Genomic DNA, 19,173 nt, shown 5'->3' on the forward strand with positions numbered 1-19,173 from the left:
ATTGTTTAAAATCAATTTTAATGTTTAAGATTAAATATTAAATTAATTTTGAAGTTTAAAATTAAATATTGAATCAATTTGGAGTAATTAAAAGCCAACAAAGTGATTTTAACCATTATGTAGTGTTAAAAACAAACTTAACAAAATAATAATAACAATTAAAAAAAAAAAATCCGAACACAAATGGTAGAGTTTGGATTGGGTTGATAAGGAGGTCACCGGTTCTTCTGGTATCTTTCAATGGAGCCTTACCTTCACTCTCAGAACGCCCCAATCTTCCCCTGCTCCCCAACTTCCTTAACCTCCACTGTCATTTCAATGGCTTCCATAAGGAGCTCCACTCCTTCTTTCATCTCTTCTTCCCACTCACGCTCACTTAAGCGGAGTTCCGGCCAGTCCTCCGACGCCCTACAGAGAGATCCGAAGAAGGGTCTGTCTCGGATTCTGAGGAAAGACGCTGCTATTAAAGCTATAGAGAGGAAAGCCAACTCCAAGAAGTACAATAATCTTTGGCCCAAAGCTGTTTTGGAAGCTCTCGATGAGGCTATTCAGGAGAATCTCTGGGAAACTGCTCTTAAGGTTGGTTTATCTTATTGAATTTGCACACAATTAGGAGATATCGATATACCATATTAAATTATCAATCAACCCAGAAGTTTAAGTTTAATGCGTTAGTGTAAATTTATTCTTTTATCGATACTTTGATAATCCCATCATGAATGTCCTATAAATTCCATTTTAGTTGTGGCTAAAACGAACCATTTCCACTCTGCCATTGAGGAATGAGCACTCATCCAACTCCAACGCCATGCCTCAAAGGTTTTGAGATGCTTGCAGTGATTTTGAAATGGTTAAAATCATTCTAAAAATATTTTTAATAATTCAAAATCAATTTTAATAATATGAAAAATGTACTTTAAAAGTGTACAATTAAACATCGAATTGATTTTGAATGATTAAATTTATATTTTGTAGTAATTTTAAGCATGATAAAAGTGATTTTAATGATTTTAAAATTAGTTTCAAACATGCATGAATGCTGAAAAATTCTAAGTGTGGTCAGTATACTTTCAGAATCATTTAGCACTGGAAGTTGTACAAAGCTCTAGTTTTAGCATTTTCAACATGACTGCCAAAGCTTCTTCTACCTGAAGTTTCTCTGATGAAAAAATCAAGGCTATCAATCCCTTTTATATCTGAGATGATATGTCATGGTAGGGTGTTGTCCCCAAGAAAGATCCTCTACGATTGTTTTGAGATCCTGGGAGGAAATTTGAGAGTTTGCTAGGTAGTAGAGTAGGTTTAATGCGTCCTTTGATTCATTTTTGTAATTATAAGCTTGATTTAATCCTCTTATATTTAACTCTATTTCTTTAGGAGGTGTTTGGGGTAAGGAGTGGGGAATAGTGAGGAGTAGAGAGTTATGAAGTATAGGAAGTTGTGAACTCCTGAGACCCACAGTGTAAGGAATTGATAAGATATAAAATTGTTGTTTTTAGTGTGGGACCCACCAACTCCTTGGGCCAAACAAAGAGTGGAGTTCACAAACTCCTACTTCCCTATTCCTATTTCTCAACTCCTTGGGCCAAACACACCCTTAGATAGTGTTTGGACTCATTTTTTGTTGGCTTTTTCTTTTGCATGGCCTTGTACATTCTTTCATTTTTCTCGATGAAAGTTTGGTTTCTTACCTAAAACTCAAAAGAAGTATTTCTGTATCTGCTATTTCCAACTCCTAGACTGCTTCACTGTGATGTTTTCTTTATTTCTGTTAATCAGAACCCTTCCACCCTGTCTTGTTAGTGATCTTTTAAACCCATGTAAGACAATTCTCGCAGAAGGACCATCTGAAGAGGTTCTCATTCAAGGGGGTTATCACAAAATCTTTTAAGGTATCAGCTAACCAAACAACCGAAAATCCAAATTTAGCTCAAATAGGTTTCAGAAATTCATTTTCTTCATTTTGTGAAGTCAATTGGAAAAAAAAAAAAAATCTTGATACAGCATTTCCATATTGAAAATGAAGAAACTTTTGACTAATGAACTGATTTTGCCCTTGGATTTTGACAATGAGAGTTATGACCAAATAATTTGGTATCTCTTCAGATTTTTGGATTACTTCGCCAGCAACAATGGTATGAACCAAGATGCCAAACATACACAAAATTGTTGATGCTTCTTAGTAAGTGCAGGCAACCCGAGCAAGCAAGCTTGCTCTTTCAGATCATGTTTTCTGAGGGGTTGAAACCCTCTATTGATGTTTATACTGCTCTTGTTAGTGCTTATGGTCAAAGTGGCCTCCTTCACAAGGCCATTTCAACAGTAGATGAAATGAAATCGGTTTCTGACTGCAAGCCAGATGTACGTACATATTCAATTCTCATTGATTGTTGCACAAGACACCGTCGTTTTGATCTTCTGAAGGAGATATTTGCTGATATGTCCTATCTGGGGATTACATGTAATACGGTCACTTACAATACTATTATTAATGGATTTGGAAAGGCTAAAATGTTTGAGCAAATGGAAAGCTTGCTACTTGAAATGATTGAAAGTGATAGCTGCCCTCCAGATTTGATTACATTCAATACTTTTATCAGAGCTTACGGAAATAGTGAGCAGATTGAGAAGATGGAGAAGTGGTATAATGAATTTCAGCTGATGGGAATCGAGCCAGACATTTGGACATACAATACTATGATCACATCATATGGGAAAGCTGGAATGTATGACAAAATGGTGTCTGTTTTGAATTTCATGGAAAAGCGCTTTTTCTCTCCAACAATTGTTACTATGAATACAATCATTGATGTGTTTGGAAGAGCTGGAAATATTGAGGAGATGGAAGAATACTTCAAAAAAATGAAATTTCAGGGAATGAAGCCCAACTCTGTGACTTTCTGTTCCCTTGTTAATGCTTATGGTAAATCTGGTAATATTGAGAAAGTTGATTCGATTTTGAGGCAAATTGAAAATTCTGATGTGGTACCAGATACCCCTCTTTTTAACTGCCTAATCAATGTGTATGGCCAGGCTGGTGATGTGAGAAAGATGGGAGATTTGTTCTTGGAAATGAAGGAGAATAAATGTGAGCCTGATGGCATTACATTTGCTACAATGATTCGTGCCTTAAAAGCTCAAGGCATGACCGAGGCTGCTCAAAGATTGGAGAATAAGTTGATTGTCGGTAGAGACGACGAGGTAAATTGGTGCTTATTTATGATTCTGCATAATAGTTGATCATAATAATGTTGTCATATCAGCACCATGAGCATAGCTTGGCATGTAAGACATTACCATCTCTTCCAAGATGTTGTAGGTTCGAATCCCCCTACAACTAATTTTTTAGATTACATGTAATGTGATATAATGGTCTAGTAAATAGCGTTGTCATGTCACTCATTGTTCTATCCTATATATGGTTCTGTGGAAACATTTCTTGCTTTTTAGTGTTTTTTCCTTCCAGTTGATTTTATGTTGTTGTCATATACTGAAACTTGTCCCTTTTACATACCTTTTATCCTATTGGTTGGATGCAGTGAAACTTGGCTTGACAAGGATGCTTAAACACTTCCCTCGTGTGGAAGAATGAATATTCACAATGCTGCCACTGGGAGCATGGTTTTTCAAGGGATCTCTGTCTTCATTAGTGCAAGCCATTCTTCTCAATTCTTCAGGTAGACTTTATTAATTTGTCACACTACGAATTTAAACTGAGAATTTCATCTTGTTTCTTTTGTTATTGCTTGCTTGTTTTATGAAAAACAATTTTCCTGTTTGGTAACACTTTTATAACTCCAAAGGTTTGTGCTTATTCAGGCTCATTTTGGATCCCGTCTTTAAAAAATTATGTCTCGTGATGGGGCAATGAATATCTTTCACTACAAGTAAAGCTTCTTGGTGGTCTTGGTTCTGAATGATCCATATGTTAACATGTAAGCACTTCTTTCCTTGTTCTCTATCTAGTTGATTGCAAAGAGTTTCTCAAAATAGAGTATAATTAACGCAATCCCAGCAGTTACCACTTATTTCAATTTCTTTCATGAAAATGCAGAATGATATTGGTTCAAGGATGTTTCTTCTCAAAAAAAAAAAAAAAAAAAAAAAAAAGAAAAAAAAGAAAAAAAGAAGAAAAAAAAAGATATCGGTTCAAGGATAGGGTTAGTTAATCTAAGTGTGACCATTGACTCTTGTGTTAGGAATGCAATTTTGGATATTACAATTGTATGTTAGTAATTAGTTAGGAAAGTAGTTAGGGAGATTAGTTATAAATAGAGAGAGTGGAAAGGGATGGAGTTAGGCATTTGGTGAGTGAATTAGGACTTGGGGAGAGATCTCAAGAGGAAAAATGCAAGTACCTTGAATCACTTGTTTATATTGTAATTTCTTTAGATATTGCAAAATAGTTATATTGAATATGGTGTTTTCATATAATTTATGGGTTCGGATATTTAACACTGCCGATTTCCAAATCTAAATTCAACAAGATTTTTGTTTCAATTTGCATTTGTCGCATGGTACATGCATCTACTTTTACGTTTTCACTTACGATTACGTTGCTAATTCCTGTATGGTAGTATTGTATTTGACAGAAGAGAATGTGCTGTTGACCAATGTCCCCACCCCCCATAAGCTTAATGGGACTACTGTTCCTTCTCAAGGCAACCAACCCTTGGGAAAAAACCCTCCTCTATGGTCTTTTCAGAGCTAATCTGAATATCACAATTGATTTGTGCTACAGGAGCTCTAGCTCTCTAGCATATGGCTTGCTATGCTTGGAATTGGACTACAGCTCGACTCGAGATGCTTCTCATACTGTTATACCGTGGCCTGTCACACTATCACAATCTTCTTGTATCTTTCATTGTGAGTGTTATACAGTAGCCAATTGCCCTATAGCATAATCTTCTGGTATCTTTCACTGTGATCCAGGTTGTGCTTGCCTAAAACTTGTCCATCGACATTCTTGCAACTACATTCCCTACTTTATTTATAGCTGCCTATAGAAGATGGAGAGATCTATGTTCTGAGGGAAATCTAGCATTTATTAGTCTTCTCCTTAAATGAAAGAATCCATTGTTTGCTTTTGTCAGCTTTCAAATACCAGACTGATGGCTCTTACCATAGTGACATATTTTACATGTTAGTTGCATTTTGTGTCTTCTAATTAGATATACGGCTCGATAAGATTCTTTGTAGGATGGAGTTGGAGAATACATTATCTTCTAACCCCAATACTTACTTTCGAAGACGGCACATAAATTTTCTCCCAGAAAGCATGGATCCTCTCATCTGAGAAATTTCTGTACTTGTTTCGTTTTTTTCCCCTCCAACTCTTCTATGTAGTCTAAGATGGGCATATTTTTCAACAATGCCTCTTGTTAGATATATTCTTTAACAACTTTTGGACGCACAAGGAATTTTGTTTTAGAGTTACCTACTTATCTATTACACTTGATTTTATCAATTTGAGAAGACTTTGAACAGCCAATATGAGCATATAGCTCAACTCTATCTAAACATTGAGCCTTATTTTATGCATATCCTATCACAGAAGTTTGCATGCAGAGTTTCCTTGTACTATATTCCAATCATTTTTTGATTGATCCTTAATAAGGTTTCAATCTTATCATTATCAATATAATCTTAGAAGTATGCTTTCATTTTATTTTTTTACTTTAAATTTTTATACTTTAATTAAGACCATTCATCAATACCTATCCTATCCCAATACTTGGCCTTAATTTTAGAAACATGTGGTGGGCTCCTTAGCCTATGTTCATGTTCAATGTGATATCTTAGCCCATCAACTTTCTATATGAACATTTTCAATCAAATAGCTTATAAAAGAGTGGTTTCAGAAGTTGAAATGTTCGACACATGCCACTTTTTTTTTTCTTCTTTTAGGACAATCAAGGTTTAAAATATCGATATCTATGGAAATATCGTCTTAATTTTACATAAATTTAGTTAGAAATATCGATAAAATATTGATCTCGATGGATATTTCTGAAAAAAAAAAACTATAAAAAAAAATTTCAAAAAATTAATTTAAATAAATAAACATTTAATGATTTCTAAACAAAATAATATGTATATTATTTATATTATATTTATATTAGCGACGTTTTGATGATTATTTTTGGTGTTTCATGTGTTTTTTTACAAATTAATGGAAATATCGATTCACCCATCATGTTGGTATCGAGCCATGGAAATATCGACATTTTAACGAAAATTTAATACCATAAATACAATGAAAAGATTACAAACACTTGAAAAGGAGTGAATACATGTTAATTATCCATGAATCTGACGTATGCCAAGAAAAGAAAACTAAAATATTCTACGTATGGTACAATGAACGTTGGTTAAACAAAACTAGAAAAACGACCACCGTTCCTTCTTAGAAATTCATAGAAATTTTTGAATAAGAGTCTATAGAAGTTGGTATCAAAACATTTTAGGAAGTGACAAATGGGAAGAAATGAAGCCAAATGTTTGTGTGAATGGAATTTAGAAGAGTACACAAAAGTGGGTCAATACTGAAAACTTAAATAAATAAATAAATAAACAAAAACTCCATTTTAAAAATCATGACTTGAAATGAAAGGGAAAAAAAAGTTGAAAACTTTGAAAAGTGAACTGAAACCAGTGAGAAACCAATAAGGGTTGCTAGTGGAGCAATGACAAAGGCAACAAAACCTTCTTCAAAGTCTTACAGTGCCTTCAAGAAATTGGATAAAAGAAAAAACAAACCAATCAATCTGTTTTCAAAATTATCACAGATAGAAAAAATGGTAAATTATTTACAAAAATAATAAAAAAAAACATCGATAGACTTTACTAACTGATAGATATTTATAAATTTCCATCAACTTCTATCAAAGAAAATTAAAATTTTGTTATTTTGTACAAATAATTTTCCTTATTTTTTGATTTTTAAAAATTCCCTTTTAAAAAAAAAAAACATGAAAAAAATGGATCATTTTCTTGGAAGGAATTTGTGGCTTTGTGAGACCAATGTTTTTTTTCAACACCCAATAATTTTGGATAATGAGTCAATGCTAATAATATTCCTTTGTCCATTGAATGTCAGTTTATGGAATTTGTTTTTATATTCTAAGGGATGGATTTGACAAAACCCACAAAAACCATAATATTCTCTCATTCCTTTTTGCGGCACATCGTTCATTGAGTACCAACAACTTTTCTTTCTTTTTTCTTTTTTTTTTTTCTTTTTTTTAATAATGATAATGACAATAATAATAATAATAATAATAATAATAATAATAATAATAATTGTTATATATTATGCTAATTAGGGACTCTATCACTTTGATTTTGATATAAAATTTATAGATTTTTTTTAAGACACCAACTTAAGTAGAAACACCACGACCAATTATCCCCTAACTTCATCATCATGATAAAAGGAAGAACGTTATATGAAAAAAATATATTTCTAGAGCAAAGAAAGAGGAATTGTTAAGACGTAAAAAATTTGTTTTCTTATATAGAGATTAAAAAAAAATCATCATTATTTCAAAGGGTTTCTTATAGATGTTTTTGTAAAATTTCTTCTAATATAATAATCAAAAGGTCATCATAAAAATAGTTTGTTTGATCAAAGTAAATGTTAAATTATAAGGTTAGTTCTTGAACTTTGAAGCTTTTGGATAAAAGTTTCATCAACGTACTTTGAGAAGTGTTTAATAAATCTATAAACTTTAAATTTCGTTTAAAAAAGTCATTGAAGTTTGAAATTAATCGATGTATATTATATATAAAATTGAATTTTATGTTTAATCAAATCATAAATTTTTCATTTAGTGTATAGTTGGTCTGTAAATTCGTCAATAACCCGTTGGGCACAAAGTTAAAAGTTTAAAAATGTATTAGATATTTTTAAAAATTCAGATGCCCATTAGGTACTTTTTAAGGTTAGTGGATCGCATAGATGCAAAGTCAAAAGTTTGGGAGTTAAACTTATTATTTAATCTAAAAATGATCTAAAACGTGTTGAAAAATCACTCTCAAACGTATTATAGCTCATTCGGTAAATTATGCAAAAGTAAATGTGAATTATTTAAAACAACAGAATAGTTATTTGGTTTTTTGATTTCCTAAATACCGTTGTTTCTATGTAACAAATAATTTTTTTTTTTTGTAAGACTATCTAACTTTGAAAGATGAAAGAAAATAGAATATCACTCTAAATTACCATACGAACACGTCTATAAAAGTGATCTTTGTCATAAATTGTCAAATTTGAACATAAAGATCTCCATTAGCGTATAAAATCTCATATAATTTTGATATTTTGTTAAATGAACTTAAAAATTCAAATTTGATGAACATGTGGAGGAATTGTTCTCCGATCTCTTTCAAGTTCTAAGAAAATCATGAGAACAAAGACAAACACTTTATTTAAAAAATCATAGAATTTTGGATTTCTTAGTAATGAATGATTGGATTCCTTTCATCTTCTAACATTCACACATAGATTTTCAAAAAAAAGTTATTGGATTTCATAGTTGCAGCACATTGACCAATGGGAATGGGACAAGTGTTAAAGAAACAGAGTGATTCTTTAGCCACACTAGCTAGCTATTTCATGAGGGACCCACTTTTCCATTTATCAATTTAGATTCTTCTTTTCCCATTTCTATTTTCTTTGGGTTCCTTTAATTAATTTTTAAATCATCAAATTGTTTCAAATTTAACATCATCTTTGGCTTTCATATGGGAACCTTTTATATTATCATATGCTTTGATTAATACCCCCTTTCTTTTGAGGTTTTCATCATTCTTTGACCTTATGAATTGTAATTGAGTAAATCCCTTTTCAAACATTATTTATCTTTTTAATAGTATAAAACATATTCAAATATGTTTCATTTTACTTTTAGAACTTTGAAAAGTTTCATTTTCATTTTTAAAATATTTCACAAAGGTCTTTATTGTTAAATTCATGGACAAAAAAGTTTGTATATGCTCATGTATGACTTAAGTGGATAAATTCCAATACATACTGGAAGTAAATTTTAGGGTTAAGATTATCGGCAAAAGTTAAGAAAAAATAATAGAAAATTGGAGGTGTGGAGTTGAAAGGAGGAAGATGACAAAGAATGCGTTTAGAATTGTTCACATAAGCATATAAAAGTTCTCCTGTCTATGAATTTTAACAACAAAAGCTTGCGAAAGGTCGTTTTGAAACAAACTTCAAACTTAAAGAGTTAAAGTTAAACTATTCAGAGCTTAAGGTAATAATTGAAACAAACCTCATAGTTTAGGAGCACTTCCGATAATTTAACCCTTAAAAATAATATTTTGGTCTCTCTATCTTTATATATTGAGATACTATCATCTACGTTTAGAAATTAAATTGACGTAAATTGATTTTTAAGCTCTCAATTTATTGCTTTAATCAACCTAAGACAGCTCCCAACTTTAATTGACACATAGGATTTCAATTGTTACCCTTTTAAAAGTCTTCCTTGAAAAGTTTTACCCATGGAGGGGGAACATTAGCCTTAGCCATATATGGGCTAATATTAAAGGAAGAAAGTCAAAGAAAGGACACATAAATCAAAGTGCTCCACTAGCCTTGTTTACATATTATTCAATGGGAAAAATAATGATAAGCCCCTTCCTTTTAGAGAGAAAATATTGGGATTCTTTACAAGTTTTGAAGGTTGAATAGAGAAATTAGGTTCAAATGGAGCCCTATATGTGAAGTGCCATTTGGTAATAAACAAACATAAACCTTCACATGTTATCTTTCACAAGTCACAAGTCACAACTCAACTCTTTTGGCATTTTTTCTCTCATGGTGTGACAACAAGAAAATTTGGACCTAAACCCCTAAATTTAAGGACAACGTTTCTAGTTGTCATCTCATACATCATTGAATATAAGATCTTCAAATCTATACCTAAATAATAATATGCACCTGATTATCAAAAGATACAAATCTGTTAGGGATAACGAACTTCCAAATATCCCCACAATGATATGATACGTCCATTTGATTTTGCTTTTGATTTTATCTAAAAGATCTCATACCATTGGATATATAGTTGTTCTTCCTTAAAACCTCGATCATCTTGTCAATATAAATATCACATGCATAGAACTTATCAAATTCAATAAATTCATGTTCGTTGTACTATCTTAACTTTAAAAAATGGAAATACATTTGAACAAATTTAATTTTAATTTTCTTTTATTGTTAATCAGATAGTTTAATATATTTTTAAATTCTCTAGAAATCATATTAAATTATTTATGCTTAACATAATGACTGAGAACAAATCTTTATGACTTTGAAGCATAAGAAAATAAATATATCTATATGCACTCCTCATCTTTAGTCTCCTAAATACAATGGGAAGAAGGTTAGTGGAAAGTGATTTTGATTCATTAGGTTACTCAAAAGCCAATATATGTTTAAGTTTGCTTTTTCTTTAAGTTTTTTTTGTTGGGGCTCTTTTTTTGACTTATTATGGTTTCATGCAAATTATTCTCAAAATCATATGTTGAGTGGGGGAGGTGTGACCAAAGCCAATGTAAATTAATCCATTAATAATGCTCTTATAGATCTTACTCTATGCTCTCTTTTGTCATACCATTTTTCCAAACTTGATTGCAAAGTGAAGCAAAGAACAAATATATGTTGCAATTAATGTATAGAAAAGAAAAAAAAATGCAACATGGGTTTCTTTTGAAGTTGTTCTCTTCTTGATTGGATTAAAATTTGTGCCCAATTTGGGGGTTTTGTTCTAAAAATGATTTTGTGCCCATTTTGTGCCCAATTTGGTGAAAACAAAGTCATACAACAAATTATCTAAATATGGTTTCACATTATTTAATTTATATCAGAAAAGCAAAAAAGAAAATATTTTGAGAAACTATAATCACCATACAAATCCAAAAAGAGGTTGCTTTGAGGGCAAAATATATATCCTTTATGAGGATATATTACTTTTATTTCAGACAAAAAATTCTTTACCCTTGCCTAAGTTTTCTTGATGAAGTAAATGGAAGTTAATTTAATTTATCCAAGAGTATTAATTTAAATTTTGATTAAGAAAACAAAGGGTTTTTTTTTTCTTAATAACTAAAAATGGTATCAATTATTATCATAATATATATATATATATGCATGAAATATTGATAGGTACTCTTATTATTAATTATTATTAATATTTATGAAAGACAATTTGGATAAAATCTTTTTGAAAGCTCCATCACCATCCATAAGATTTGCTCCCTACTTTGGTAAGGAAACATAATTTTTCTTTAGGCCATTCTCTTTCTTTAATTATAGGCTTTGCTTTATCCTTTGGTCACAATTATTAACCCCCCATCCCAATTGACAAATCAATCCACACTATGTCATGACAAATTTTTTAAATAATAAAAATTATTTACAATAATTTTATTTACAAATAAACGAACCTTCAATCGTGTCATGTTAATAACCGTTTAACTAAACTTACTTTAGTATATCTTAGATAAATTTGTTACATCATTAATTGAATTTTTAATTACTTGATTAGATTTATAGTTTTCTAGACGCTTTGTGGATGTTAGATCTTTAAATTGTATTAACAATGTTCTCTAGTTTAATTTAAGTATTATTTAGTGTTGAGCTAATGTTGTTTTACGTGCTTGATTTTATGACTAGATCGAGTTGAGTAATTTTGTTGATAAGTTTAGATATAGAAAAATGTGAAGTTTAGATTAACACAAAATTTTCTTAATTAGTATCACAGAGTAACTTAAAAAGTAAGGATATTCTATTCCATTCAAATAGTTTACTTTTATATATATAATATTTGAAGTTTATGACGTTTGAAAGTTTTTAATTAAAAAATAAGTATCACGAATTGAGCATGAACTTCAATAATTAAAGTACAAAAATAACAATATACCCGAAAGTCTCAACAAAGTTTTCTTATTCATTTTTACAATTTAATTTTCAATTGACATAATTTCATTAAAAGTCAAGAAAAAGAAGTTTCAAGCAACAACCTAGTCTTTAAAGTTTATCGTATGAGGTTTTTTTTTCTCCCGACAATATGTGAGAGTAGAAATCGAACATCTAATCTTAAAACCGATAATTCAATTTTACCGCAGTTAAACGTTTAACTATGCTTAAATTGGTATTTATATTTACGTTTTGGGTATAGTCCTAAATTTTTTTTTTTTAGAAAAAATTCACATTATACAAAATTAGCCAAAGACAAAAAGTTAAGGAAAAGAACAAATGAGAGAAAGTGATCCAAATATTTGATATTAGATTGAGTAAAATTTGCTACCTCTCTTAGAAACTTCCAAAATCTAATAGGTTTTGAACATTTCAACAGAAGAAAAAGGGTAGCAAACAAGAAAGGTATATGAATTAAATACATAATTCCATAAATGCATCATTGTCATTTTGCTCAATTTTCAAGCAACACCCATAAATCTATTGTCTTTTATATTCTCCCAAAAAGAGTGATAGAGGAGAAGAATGAGAAGAAAATGCCAAACTTTAAATAGAATCCATATTGTACTCTAAATAAATAAAATATAATCATATGCTAATTTAATTTCACTTTTACTTTTTTTTTTTTTTTTTTTTTTTTTTTTTTTTTAAATAAAAAGGGTGTAATTTAAGTTGCACCAATCTATTGTGCACTCCATGTCACACCCAATTAAAAATTAATCACATGATAATTTATTTTTTAAAAAATAATTATTGAAAAATTACTTTTTAGTGAGTGTAGAGGAAGGGGAGCGTGAGATTTAGGTACAGTCAATACTGCACTTCCTCATTTTCATGCTTATTCGATTTTTTAAATCACTAAGGACATGTTTGGTAGACAATCGGATAACAGAAATTTGGAAACAAGGAATTCAATAAAAATGGAGTTGTATTTCATGTTTTCAGATATGTGTTTGGTAGCCGATTTTGAAATTAAATTCTAATTTAAACAAATTTTCAAAATGTGATTGGAAATATATTTAGTTATTCACTAAATACAAGTTTGAATATAAACCATTAATAACTAATTTTTGAATTTGTTTTGTATTAAATTTTTGTATAATCATTATTTTGTAATATCATATAATATATATAATATATTACGTATTTTAAATTTAACAAGAATAATTGAGTTTATAATATGAAAATAGTACAATTGTTATTGTTTTATCATTTTAAATATAATTATGCATTTTAAAATTTTAAATTTAAAATCTAGATACACTGAAAATACAAAAATGTTGTTTCAAAATTTGAACCATTTAGATCATAAAATTCAGAAACAGTTTCAGGAAATACAATACAAACCGCCAATCAAACACATTGCTAAATTCAGTGAATCTGAAAACATGAAACATAATCTAAATTGCTTACCAAACGTATCTTAAAACTTTCAAAAAATATTAAATATTTTTATTTGAGTTCATGTAATATACCCAAAAGACTATTTAAATTCTTGTAATGAATCATTATACAAATTATTAATTAATATACATACTCGATGTTTACATGATGTGTAATTCTTTTGGTTTAGCAATTGTGAAAGAAATTAAAATTTTAAAATAATAATTGATTTCTTATTTAATTAAAAATGCTCGAATTAACGCTAATTTTTTAATGATTATTTTTAAATATAAAAAAATGAACCAAAATTTTAGAACTATTAATGCTAGATGCAGATAGACACTGATAGACTATCAGTGACATTGATAGATATCAGTGACATTGATAGATATCGATAGACTTCTATCAGTGTCTATCAACGTCTATCATTGATAGTTCTAAAATTTTGCTATATCTTATAAATATTTTTGTTGAAATGTCTTGAATCTGTTTGTTGGCACTTCGAACAACCAAGTACGGGCCCCCAAAACCTATTCAGATTTCGTATTCAACATATTTATTTATTTGTAGTTATTTAGGATTTTGACCCTAGGGTTTAGAGTAGTGGACTATATAAACTCTCTAACCTTAGAGGCATATGTAATTTGAAAATATTATCTCAAATAATATTGTTCTCTCCCATGGATGTAGCTAACACACATATCTGTGTGTCGATCTTCCTTCCTTTTTTGTGTCCTTTAATTATCGATTTCACAACAATTTTCAATAGTTTTACCATTTGAAATGATTTTCCTTTTTTTATTGTAAAATTATTATAAATTAGAAAGGAAACATTGTGACCAAAAGATTATATATAATTTCTTTTTTATTAAAAAAGTGAAGAATCTCAATTTTATTTCTCCACGGCTCTTACTGTTTTTGAAATAAATCACCATCACATAGAAAGGCAATTGTTTTGATCAAATTGAATTTTATTTGAAAATGATATGTCTCTCTCTCTCTTTTTTTTTTTAAAAAAAAAATCCAAACAAATAAATAATTATAGTTATGATTGAATGCGTGCAGGGATGAATAACTTATTTTTAACATGAGATTTTAATAGAAAAATAAAGATTTAGATCTCATTTTAATTAAGTTAGTTCTATTACCATTCATAAATTAAAAAAAAAAGTCTATTTTAGTTAATGAAGTTTGATGTTTGTTCTTTTTTTCTTTAGAATCCAAAATTGTAATTTTCATCTTTATTATATTATTTCTTTCCTCTAATTTTCATTGTTCATTTCTAATCTATATAATTTTAAATCGTGTTCATATTAACATATGAAATACATGACTCAAAGAATTGAGTTGTCTTTTAAAAGTTCAATAACTAAAATAGATACATTGAAAGTTTAAAGATAAAGATAGAACAAATATAAAGATTCATTAAAAGAAAATCAATTCAAGATTTTTTTAAGAGAAATTTTCATATATAGGAAAAACGTCAAACTATTTATAGAAATAACAAATAAAATAAAAATATTGATATACTTCTATTAACTTCTATCTTAGATAAACTTATATAAGTTTCTATCACTGATAGTATCAATGATAGACTTCTATCGGTTTCTATCACTGATAAACATTAATAGATGTATATCAGTCTCTATCACTTCCTACCATTGATAGACACTCGTAAACTTCTATCAACGTCTATCAGTGGTAGATTTTTATCAGTTTCTATCACTGATAGACGATGATAGATTTCTATAATTAAATTTTGTTATTTGTGTAAATATTTTCTCTTAATTTTCTATTTTTTGAAAATCCTCTTTTTTTTAATACTTTCTTTACCCTACAATTACACAATTTATTTAAATTTTATTTTTACTTTAAACTTCACATAAATATATTTTTAAAAAAAATTATTTTAACTTTTAGATTAAATAAAAATTTAGTCATGGAGAATAAAATCCTAAACTAAGAAAAAAAATGTATGGTGATGACTAATGAATTTATAAATTAAAAGAAAAAGGGTTTAATACTTTTCAATTTTCTAATTAATAGATTTTCAAATTTTTAATTTTGTGTATAATATGTTATTGATCCATTTTATATTTTTTAAAATTCATGAAACTGTGCAGGTTTTTTTTTTTTTCTTTTGACAACCGAATGTATATATATTTTAATCCCGATATATTAATTCGAAATATTAGTTAAAAGAACATTTAAAATAAAATATGAAAAAATGTTTTTTTTTTTTTTTTTTAAAGTAAATGCTGATAAATTTGTCAACGTGGACCCCAAGCGGTACTCCAAAGGTACAGCAAGGCCAATGCCACGTGTCATCCTTTTGTTACAATACATCGACACTATTTCGTTATGGATTTATGAATCTGTTATCACGTGTCTTTCTATTTTTATTTTTCCTCCTTTAAATAGTAATTGATTTAAGTAGTTAGATCTTAAAATAATAATCAATTTGAACTTGTGATAAAATATATTGGAAAATCGACAAATAAAGAATATAGAAAACGTAAGATGGGGAGAATCGATACATAAATATACGTGATTCATTAATAATGTATAAGTTACGTCAACGAGACAGAGAGAACAATTTTATTAGAGATAATGTTATAGAATAGACGTTTTTAAACGTAGAAATTTTATATATTGCACCATTATAAACCCTAGGTTGATAATCGTAATTAAATTATAAATAATTAAATATGCCAAATACGAATTCAACAAAATCTCGTACTCAATCGTGTGAAGCACCTAACAACAGGTTAAGATACTTTAACAAAATATGACATCAAAAACTTCGGTAATAAAACTTATTAGTCGAATGAATTTTCTCCATACCTCCCAAAAAAAAAATAATAATAATAATAATTGGGTTCATTTTACGTAACTCAATTAGTTAAAATATTAATTATTAGTTTTTTTTTACATAAATTTATTTAAAATTGACTAGAGTAAAAATGCAATGTATTATCTTAAATTATAATAATAGAGAATTTATATTATAAAATGCAATCTATTATTCTCCTAATAATTTCTTATGAGATATAACTAGAGTAAAAATTGTAAAGTTTATATTATAAAATGCAATGTATTATCTTAAATTATAATAATAGAGAATTTTTTCATCCAATATGAATATTTGAAATTAGGTATATATCTTCGATTCAAAGGTTAAAGATTTAAATTTTAAATCTACGTGTCATCGAATTAAATAGCATAAGGAAAAAGTTAAACAAAATATATCTCAATTGGCATACGAGTGTAGATCTATAATTCGAATCTCTATACCCAATTATATTAAAAAAGAATAAAGAAAAAATAATATATAAAGTCAATGAAAACAATATACAATTACAAATAAAAAAAAGTAATAAGTTTTATAAAAAAGAAAAATAAAAAAAAAATAATAAATCAGAAAACGAGTACAACGACCCACGATTCATCTACTACAAGGGTTGACTTCGATTTTTCTATAATTTAACTAATTATTAATTATTATCTTTGATTCATCCACTACTACCAACGCGTACGGTTTTATTCATTAATCTATATTTTATAATATAGTTTACATGTTCATGTAGTTATTACTTGTTGGACTAATAAGCAAAAATTAATAAATAGGTAAGGAATAATAACAACCAACAAATATAAAATTACTAATTAGTAGAATAAGATTTTAGAAAATTTGTTAATTATTAGATTGTGGCGTGTTGATGAACGTTGTCTTTAAAGAAGACATGCTTCCACTTGTATTAATTTATTGGACACTCTAGTTCTCGATACAACTCTTCAATTTCGAGACATTTTATGCAGCTAAACTCTCTTACAAATATCTTATTGTCCTCCATATTAAAAAGAAGAAGAAGAAAGAAATTGTTTTATATTTATTTATTTGTTTTATGGAATTCAAACTCTCTCGACTCTTGCGTAAAAAAAGGTTCACAAATCTATGTGAAGAAGATAATTTAAAAAATTCACAGCCTAGAGTGCATCCCCTCAAATAAAAGTTGAAAAGGGATTGATTACTTTTATTAATTAAGTAATTTACAAACAATTAAACTAAAATTATGAAAATAAATGAAAACTTTTAAAATACGATTGAAGGATGATTTGGTATTAAATATAGTTGAAATATGAAAATAAATCAACATCGTAATATTCAGGGACGGATCTAAATAAAGTTGAAGTATGACATGACACTTTTGTCTATTTCATATTAGAGTTAGTTTTCTTCTCTTATATGTTAAAAAAGAAAATCTGAAAGACTAAAGTAACCGATTAACATAAATGTGAAAATTTTGAGTTAAAATATGATTGAGTTGATAGAAAAAATTGGGTATTAAAAAAAGGAGTGTGAAGTGTAGAAATGAGAGTGAAATAGATGATGGGAAACAAAATGGATGAAAGACATATCAAATCAAATAATATAAGGTTTGTTGTCAATTTTGTAAACATAAGGAAGGATAGAGTGAGGTTCATTTGGTCATTATGTTTCATTTCTCTCTTCTTTCTCAATTCACATGTGTAAAATGACAATCATTTTGTTTTAACATAAAGCATGTGGTAAAATTATTATTTTGAAAGAAAAAAATTAAGGTTTTGTATTTTTTTTTTTTTTTTTTTTTTTTTTTTTTTTTTTTTTTTTTGCTGCCTATTGATGCCTTTTGTTCAATCTACAAGGATATTTGCCAAAATAATAATAATAATAATAATAATAATCATTCTTTTAGATCCCGTTTAAATTACATTTAATTTTTGGTTTAGGTTTGTAAACACTTTTTATTCTCCTAATAATTTCTTATGATTTGTTATCATGTTTTGATAGGCAAGTAAAAATGGGAATGTTTTTAAAAAATAAGATTTAAATCTCACTTTAGCTTCAGAAATTTTATACTCATTAGATGTGTTTTGTTCAAACTTTTGAAAATTCTATTTATGAATCATCATTTTCATTGTATTATTAATTTCGATAAACTAACGATTAGATGATATAGGATTAAATCTAACTTCGCCGGTAAGCTTAAACTTTTGAGTCAATTGCTGATTTAAAATGGTATCAGAGCAGTGGTTTAGGGAGGTTCTATCACTATTACAAAAACAACATTATTTAACGTTTGCAATTTAGATGTACTTAACGCTTAATTCTTTTATGAAAAAATGTCAATTAATATGTAAAAATGTCAAAAATAATGAAAAAAAGGCGGAAGATGACGATTTTTTTCGATTTTGTTTTCACGCCGACTAAGTACTTGATAGTTTAAAAACATCGAGTTTAAGTTTGTTTTCTTGTCATTTTTAAAATGTCAAGTATAACTAATTTTCTTAAAAACTAAAAAATCTTTGTGTGCGATTTCAGCTTCCCTCGTTTACGGAAAGAATATTGATCGACAGAGAGTACACACACATGCGCGCTCATCTTCCCATCGTCTTCAAAGTTCTTCCCAAAAGTTAGGGTTTGCTATACAATCGTTCCCTTCACGCTTCCGTCGGTGGTTCCACATTGCTGCATTGATGACATTACCGATGGAAACCCCCTATAAGTTCAATTCGTATATTTCGATTCCACTTGTTTTCTTCTTCCTAAAATGGACAGTGCTCTCTCTGTAATTTAGGGTTTTCAGCTCTTTGTAATAGATGATGCTCTCTTTGGCGGATGGTTGTTTCTATTTTCTTGGTGGTTTTTTCTGATTCTCTTCTACTGTTGGTCATTGTTTTCTTGGTTGGTCTGGTATTATTTGGAGATTTTTGGTGTTGTTCTTCTTAAATGTGAATCACATTTTGGTCCTATT

At 28.6% G+C, this 19,173-nt stretch overlaps 1 protein-coding gene across 8 annotated transcripts; it reads left to right on the forward strand.

Annotated features, from left to right (window-relative positions):
• The first annotated feature begins 178 nt into the window (after positions 1-178).
• On the forward strand, positions 179-5,491 carry LOC120086391 (LOW protein: PPR containing protein). 8 transcript variants are annotated; one of them, XM_090317515.1, is made up of 7 exons: positions 179-579; positions 1,839-1,892; positions 2,107-2,932; positions 3,034-3,201; positions 3,540-3,677; positions 3,820-3,935; positions 4,742-5,152. In XM_090317515.1, the coding sequence occupies exons 1-4, from the start codon at positions 241-243 to the stop codon at positions 3,039-3,041; spliced, it is 1,227 nt and encodes a 408-aa protein (XP_090173641.1). In that variant the 5' UTR covers positions 179-240; the 3' UTR covers positions 3,042-3,201; positions 3,540-3,677; positions 3,820-3,935; positions 4,742-5,152. The 8 variants fall into 8 exon arrangements, with proteins under 8 accessions (XP_090173641.1, XP_090173642.1, XP_038898940.2 ...); XM_090317516.1 differs by having other exon boundaries at positions 2,107-2,923; XM_039043012.2 differs by having other exon boundaries at positions 2,107-3,201; positions 4,742-5,491.
• Positions 5,492-19,173: the final 13,682 nt, after the last annotated feature.

Source organism: Benincasa hispida, chromosome 9 (genome assembly GCF_027475165.1).
Source record: "Benincasa hispida cultivar pf3 chromosome 9, pf3_genome.v1.1, whole genome shotgun sequence".
NCBI lineage: Eukaryota > Viridiplantae > Streptophyta > Magnoliopsida > Cucurbitales > Cucurbitaceae > Benincasa > Benincasa hispida.